Below are 8,376 nucleotides of genomic sequence, written 5' to 3' on the forward strand. Positions count from 1 at the left end.
TGTTTAACATGATCTCAAATAATGTTTCAAAGTTGTTAATATTGTCTTGTGGGATGCCTGTATCATGCAAGTATTCCATAAACCATTTTAAACCGACATCATGGGGTGTAACATTATAAAGATCCTTCACATCCATTGTTACAAAAATGAAGTTGCCATTATACTGCATAGAGTTATTTTTAGTAAGGAAATTCCATGAGTCTTTACAAGTGTGATCTTGTGTGATTAAATACTTAAATTTTTCATCCGGGTATTTTGTACAAGGGTGTGTACTCGATCCTCTGCTTTCAACATTGGGTCACATGGGGTTTTTTTTGGATGCACTTGTGAATTTTTTGGAACCCCAAAAATCACAGGTATAATTGGGGACTGCATTCATGAAATTATATTCCTGCGTATTGATCTGCTGGTCAGTAAGTAAATTCTTGAGGGTATCCCTGACTTTTTTGTATGCAGTATTCAGTTCATTTAAGGAAACCTTGGTATAAAAATCACCTGTCAACAGATTATGCATCCTAATGTTATAATCTGCCTTGTCTATAATGACTAATCCGCCACCTTTATCTGGTTTCATCAATCTCAGAGCATGATTGTTCAGTTCTTTAAGCAAAACCTTTTCACTAGGAAGCATATTGTCCATGTAGTTATGCCTTCTTGTTTTACTGAGGATGTCTTGAAAGTCAGTTTCGCACATCTTTTCGAAAAGGCAGAGGGTTGAAAATACTGGAAATCCTCAAATGATTCAGAGAGTCATTGGAAGTGTCGAATAATATATTGAAATTTCTTATGTATTCTTTGAAGTCCATAAGCAACTTTGGCAAATTAGCTCATTCACATGGTATGAAAGTGATACCTCGTTCAAAAAGATGTTACTGTGTTTAAGTAGCTGTAATTTTTCCTGTCTGTTTTTGGAGTCACGTTAGTTAATAGATATATTATTTCTACTACACTTACCAGAATATCATAAAAGAGTAAAGGTGAGTATTGCACTGAAATTCAGTTTTTGGTCACATTTTTATTCCGTTATGTCCTTTTTATTGAAGTAAAACAGCACACCTGATTTTTGTGAACATACCCGAAGTTTCACATGTGCCTTTGGAAGCAAGTTGGATTTAATTGTAATATTTTCATTTTTCACCTCTTGAATACTGTATATGTGTTTTTCTTCTTTCAGATTCGATCTCATCCTCAGTTTGGAGACCTCTGCCAGAGGACCACTGCAGCTTACTGTTGTCCTAGCTGGACACTGGGAAATTACATTGCAATTCTGAACAACAGATCATCTTGTCAGAAAATCACCAAGCCTGATGTCTCCCATACTCTAAATTTGCTTAGATCATGTGCCAGATACTATCTTAATGGAACTTTGACAGCAGATTGCTGGGACTCAACAGCCAGAAGAAAGGATCAGTTGAAATGTACAAATGTTCCACGGAAATGTACAAAATATAATGCTGTGTATCAAATCCTTCACTATTTAGTGGACAAAGACTTTTTTAGTCCAAAGACAGGGAACTACCTTTTAAAGTACAGCATGTTGTTTTCTCCCACAGAAAAAGGAGAGAGCATGATGAACATTTACTTAGACCATTTTGAGAAGTGGAATTGTTCTGATGGCATCACAACCATAACAGGAATTGAATTTGGAATAAAACACAATCTATTCCAAGACTACCTTTTAATGGATACAGTGTATCCTGCCATTGCTATCGTGATTGTTCTTTTAGTCATGTGCATTTATACTAGGTCAATGTTTATCACCCTGATGACCATGTTTGCCATAATTAGTTCATTGAATGCTTCCTACTTTCTTTATCGGATTGTATTTAATTTTGAATTTTTTCCTTTTATGAACCTTACTGCACTGATTATTCTCATTGGAATAGGAGCAGATGATGCATTTGTCCTTTGTGATGTCTGGAACTACACAAAATTTGACAAACCTAATGCTGAACTTTCTGAAACTGTGAGTATCACGTTGCAGCATGCTGCTCTTTCCATGTTTGTCACCAGTTTTACCACTGCAGCTGCTTTCTATGCTAATTATGTCAGCAATATTACAGCAATACGATGTTTTGGTATTTATGCTGGCACTGCCATATTGGTGAACTATATTTTGATGGTTACTTGGTTACCTGCAGTGGTCGTGCTACATGAGCGCTACTTGCTTAATATATTCAGCTGTTTCAAGAAGCCACAACAGCGGGCATGTCATAACAAAAACTGTTTAACTCTGTTGTGCCAAAAAGTTCACAAGTTCATACTTTCAGTTTCAGAAATGTCTAGAATATTTTTTGAAAAAGTGCTTCCATGTATTGTTATCAAGTTTCGATATGGGTGGTTGTTCTGGTTCCTTGCCTTAACTGTAGGTGGGGCGTATGTTGTGTGTGTCAATCCAAAGATGAAATTGCCTTCACTCGAACTTTCAGAATTTCAAGTGTTCAGGGCTTCTCACCCCTTTGAGCGGTATGATGCAGAGTACAAAAAACTCTTCATGTTTGAACGTGTCCACCACGGAGAAGAACTCCATATGCCCATCACTATTATTTGGGGTGTTATTCCAGAAGACAATGGGGATCCTTTAAACCCTAAAAATAAAGGAAAGCTAACATTAGACAGCAACTTCAATATTGCTAGTCCAGATTCACAACGTTGGCTTTTGAATTTCTGCCAAAAATTAAGAAATCAGTCATTTTATTTCCAGACAGATGAGCAAGACTTTACTAGTTGCTTCATAGAAACTTTTAAACAGTGGATGGAAAATCAAGACTGTGATGATGCTTCTCCATCTCCCTATCCGTGCTGCAGCCAATCAACCTTTCCTTATAAACAAGAAGTCTTTGAACTTTGTATTAAGAGAGCTATAATGGAACTTGAAAGGCGTTCTGGGTATCATCTAGATGGCAAAACACCAGGGCCTAGATTTGACATAAATGACACCATTAGGGCTGTGGTACTTGAGTTTCAGAGTACTTACCTTTTCACACTGGCTTATGAAAAAATGCGTCAGTTCTATAGTAAGGTAAATGCCTGGATATCAGAAGAACTAAAAAATGCCCCTGTAGGTCTCAGCAGCGGATGGTTTGTGAGTAGTTTAGAATTCTATGACCTGCAGGATAGTCTTTCAGGTGGAACACTGATTTCTATGGGACTTTCTGTAGCTGTTGCATTTAGTGTCATGCTGTTTACGACTTGGAACATTATAATAAGCCTTTATGCTATCTTATCCATTGCTGGAACAATATTTGTTACAGTTGGTTCTTTGGTGCTTCTTGGATGGGAACTTAATGTACTAGAATCTGTCACTATTTCTGTAGCTGTTGGCTTATCAGTGGACTTTGCTGTCCATTATGGAGTTGCTTATCGTTTAGCACCAGAACCTGATCGAGAAGGAAAAGTGGTCTTTTCTCTCAGTCGCATGGGTTCAGCTATTGCTATGGCTGCTTTAACAACATTTGTAGCTGGAGCAATGATGATGCCTTCTACTGTACTGGCATACACTCAGCTGGGCACATTCATGATGCTTATCATGTGCATCAGCTGGGCTTTCGCAACATTTTTCTTTCAGTGCATGTGCCGTTGTCTGGGACCTCAGGAAAACTGTGGACAGATTCCTTTACCCAGGAAACTGCAGTGCAAGGCTTTGTCTCCTACTTATTCTTCAAGCCAAGTTGAAAAAGAGCAAAGCAAGGTACGACGGGGCAGCAAATATCATTTAGGTCCTAGAGATCATGATGCAGAAATGGAGCATGACAATTATGAGCTAGAACCACTGGCTACTAATACATGTAGTGTGACAGAAAAGACATATGAAGAAACCCCTTTCCACTCTAGGTTATTAAATGGCAAGTCTTTGCATACATGCACACTTTTACCAAACAACTCCACAGACAGTGATACAAACCTCAAGAGTGAAGCTGACTCAGCAATGAACCAGCCATGCCCCGATCAGCAGGCATTAAGTCAATTTTCTTTGAACAAGAACTGCAGGTGTCCAGATTGTTACAAACAAATAGCTGTGCAGTGGAATCCACAGTTTTGCCATCAGCTTCAAGAGTCCTTGTGTTACACTTGCTCCTCAGCAGGAAATGTTAAAGTAAAAAGCTCCACATCTGCATTAGATGCTGTATATCCTGTCACCGAGAGCTGCATGCATTCTCTTCAGTACGTTCACCACCATCCTTGTCTGCAGGAGCAAACAAAAAAAACTTTGATGCAAAATTCACTCACTAAGAAAATGTGCTTTTATTCAGTCCATCAGATTCGGCCACAGGACAAACTGTCAAGAACACAATCCAGTGGGCATGTTGATAGAGAAGAAAACACAAGAACTTTTTGCAAAGCAGGTACATCAGCAGTTACCTGTGGAAATATTGGACTACTGCTAAAACCTTGCTCAGCCATAAGTATGGTACCAGTCACTGTATGCCCAGGCCAGAGAACATTAAATAAATGCAATGTTAACAGTGAATCAGGATACACAGAAGTTGGTGTAAGTGAAAACCATGATCATTGTGAACAGAAACTAACTCAGAAAATAGAGCCAAAAAGTGATCCAGACTTGACACAGATTGATGCATTTCTTGATAGGAGAAATCATGTCCAAAATGATCAAGGCACCATGTGCACCTGTACTTCCAGATGTATTTTGCACAAGTCTTGCCCTGAAAATTTGGAGCCTGTAAACAGAACTATAGCAGTTAAGTGCAATTCTGTTAACTTTTCCACATCAAACACTGAAACCAGCATGCCTGCTGTGTCAACACACACTGAACTTCCCACTGAGAGTTTGTGTTAATAAAACAAAGTGGTTTCAGTTCATATTCAGTCAGCATATCAGAACTTTCTCTCCTTTACCTACAACAGTGGACGATGCATTTTCTTATCATATGCATATAAATGTGTGGACTGATGAATGTGCCAGAATCATTTAGTTTTGATGAAAACACTATGTAATTGTATTCACAAATAGATTATTTTTTTAAATGCATTATAAAGAGACAATACACCTTTAAGTTATGACTAACATTTTTTATGGTGAATAACCTGAAAGGTTGTTTACTGAAATGAAAAACACCTGGTTTGACTTAAGTTACATTAATATAAATGCGGTTTCATGGAGACATGTATCTAAATGGTGATGTTGATATAAATTAACTACTCATTGCACTAAACATTCTTTGCATTAGTGGGACAATCAAAAACTGTGAACTTGTGCACAATAGAGTTTATTGATCAAATGCTGTGTAAATTCAGTTTTCACAATGTAGTTGTTTGTTCCTTTGGTTGCTGTGTATCATAATATCCAAGTTTCACAGTTCATGTAGTTCCTAGCCATCATGATTCCAAGCAAGATGAATGAATTCTCATCTATCCATTGGGCATGCCGGGTATTTATTTGGGAGTTTTAAAACTTAAAAAGTATGTACTTTTCTTGATGACACTTGTATTCTTCTTTATTTGGGGGGGGGGGGCTTTGTTTGTTTCACAGTATGAGCTATGAATGTATACGTGCCTTGTACAGTACCCTAAATGTGCCATTGTAATATAACCTGACAGGATGATTGAATCGCAGTGTACATTTAACCCCAAAATGAGTTCAGTGAAAACACTTCCATTTCATTGCACTGTGCATTTGGCTGGCATCCTGCTACTGCTGCTAACTGGGTACAGTAAACCTACTTACCAGCTAAGTCTTGCTGTGCCTGAACAAACAGTCTTCACTGCTTCTGTTCATAGCTCTAAATCTGTTCATTAAATGAATAGGCTTTTAATTCACATCTTATTCTCTTGTTTAGGAGTTATATTCCCTGGATAATGATTTTCCATTTTTTTACCTAACCCTGACGATACTTATTTTTATTTCTTAAGCTGCTTCAGTCTCTTTCCATTGACTGTATTCTCCAAAAAGTTTATTTAAATTAAATGTATTTTTTATAGCTTTACTCAGTCCCTTCATATGAAAATCACCTAGAAAATTGTTTCTAATATTTATGTATTGCTGTGCATCTTTTTAATCTGGTATTGTAGTGACAGTGGATAGGTTTATGGATTTGACAATATAAAGACAAATGAAAGAAGAATCTGTATTATGTGGACTCTGAGCATGTGCTCACCATAATCCTATTTTAATGTTTTCACCTCTTAACCATACTCCAAACCAGTTAGGAAAGGTCATCACAAGGCATGCTGACTCACCTTTTTTAATAAGCAACTTAGAAGCATTAGCATTTGCACTTCTTGGAGTGATTAAGTGTCCGGGTTAGATGTCAAGTGAATGTGTATAGTGTAAACTGTGATTTTAATTGAAAGAATCATTGCAGTAGTTGCTAGTAGCAGTACTTTGTTTTGTTGGCATTATTTTGATAGTGCCGAATGTAGATTATATTGGTTCATAGGTAAGTACTAGGCTAGCTGCCCTTGCAAACAGTTTTAAGCCTAGCCAATTTCCTTTTTGATACTTGACTTAACTTCTCCCATTTTGTGTTATATTGGCCTTACCCATCCCATGTTCGACAGTTAAATATTATTAAATATTACCCGTAACGAGTATAACTGGGATCATACTATAGATAATTTGAGGTAACCCATATGTAGGATAAAGCATTTAGGTGCTGCCTCTGCCCATTAGTATTAGAAGGGGCAGTCCTGTGATAGATTTTATGCTTCCCATCCGTAGATCCAAGTGGCACTTGAAGGTAAGAGTAGATAGTGCTGTTTTGGGTACTACAGGTGTTTCTAGCATTTTTTGTAGTTGATTAATTGCCTTTTGTGTTTACAGGGAAATTTTAAAAATGCATAGTACATGATAAAGAGTTTAAGTGAATTTAATTGACTGTGAGAATAAGCTTATTCTGAAAAGTTTACTGTCTTTCAAAGATAGCCATGTACCTTTCATCGCCATGGCTTCTCGTGAGGAGATAGATGAAACTCAGTGGTAAAAGGGTATAAACTTAAAACTGGAAAACACAAAGTATGAAAGATGTAAGGCATTTTCTTCTCCACTTCACAAGGCTTCTTCGTAAGGAGGAAGAAAAGGGTTTTCTGCTGGGTTTGCTATTGAAATGGCTTTTAGAGTTGTCAATGAGCCTGTGTCCGCCTCAGGTGCAATGTTGTGATCTCATAGATGAGCTAGCAGATTTTGTCTTACCTAGAAACAGATCTAAACTGAACTTCCCATTCTAGGTCACCCTTTGTCAAGTCCATTCTCCTCTTCAAGTCAGTCCCTAGATTGGCCCAAACTCGTAATGATGAGATCAGATTTTGGCCTGGGAGCATCAGTGTCCAGGCCTTTGGTGCCAGGCGGTTGATGTTAGCCTCATGTCCCTTTGATGCAGGCAGATTTTATCCCTCTAGTGCTAACGGCTTTGATTTTAATGGCAGAACTGCTGTGTGCTCATTTCCAGTCCTGCAACTTCACTTGCAGAAGCCTTGGTATCAAAGGTCTTGTCCATGCAGGTTTTGCCCTAGGCAGAGTTGCTTCTCATCAGTACTGGTCATGTGGTAATGTCCTGTAGGACCATTACCCTGAATCTGAGCCAAAGAGAGAGAGACAGTCCCCCCCCCATATTCCTGTGATCACCCACAAGTTTTGAAAATTCATTGTAATGATGTAGAGTAAGGCAGAGTTGGCCAAAAACATACTGTCCACCTCAGAGGTGGTCCAGTATGATGACTTGCCATGACTCCTCTCACCTTCTTAAGCAGAATCCTTTCATAGATGACATGATCACTTTATTCAGCATGGAAGCGTAGAATAAGCCAGATATAGTAGCTGCTGTGCTGAGAACCCTGGCAGAACCCCCCCCCCAAGACTGGGAATGTTGGTCATGAAATCGGGTGTAGATTCAGTTGTGGCAACAGCTCTTAAAATAGCTCTTACATCACTACAGTCTGCCGTTTGGGTAAGGAGTCAAAAGAGCTTGACCACTTCAGAATGAAGGTATTTACATCCTCTATGATCTCCTTAAATGTCTTAACTTTACTACAATGCAAATGCTGTGTTTTCATCATAGTGTTTTGGATGAAAAATTGAAAGCACTGGATAAATTGGATGAGACTGAGTTACAGAGTAGATTTAACGGTCAGTCTTCCACTGTATCTGTCATGTCTAATCTCACAATGCAGTGGTGCAGCAAGGGTGACAAGCACCAGCGTAGCAGTGCTTCATCATGCTTTGCTTCACCTTTCTGATTTTTCAAGAGTGCTTCAAGGTACCTTTCTTAAATGCCCCATTTAATAGCACTGACCTTTTCTGACCCCAAGTGAAATGTAATCTGGAAGATAGTGAAAACAAGTGAAAGTGTTCAGCTGTTGATTTTAACTTTACATCTCCCTGCACCAGTGTCATAGAGGTATAAAACCCCCGACTACAGC

The 8,376-nt window shown here is 38.4% G+C and overlaps 1 protein-coding gene across 1 annotated transcript in view; it reads left to right on the forward strand.

Moving 5' to 3' along the window:
* The window catches only part of DISP1 (dispatched RND transporter family member 1), a 449,492-nt gene extending 443,412 nt beyond the window's left edge, over positions 1–6,080 (forward strand). Inside the window, exon 6 of the mRNA XM_044057950.1 lies at positions 1,175–6,080. Coding sequence (XP_043913885.1) covers positions 1,175–4,798 — 3,624 coding nt within the window. The 3' untranslated portion in view covers positions 4,799–6,080. The remainder of the gene's footprint in view (positions 1–1,174) is intronic.
* The last annotated feature ends 2,296 nt before the right edge of the window (positions 6,081–8,376 follow it).

The sequence above is a fragment of the Protopterus annectens genome, chromosome 1.part2 (assembly GCF_019279795.1).
Source record: "Protopterus annectens isolate FY-2018-M chromosome 1.part2, PAN1.0, whole genome shotgun sequence".
Classification (NCBI taxonomy): domain Eukaryota; kingdom Metazoa; phylum Chordata; order Ceratodontiformes; family Protopteridae; genus Protopterus; species Protopterus annectens.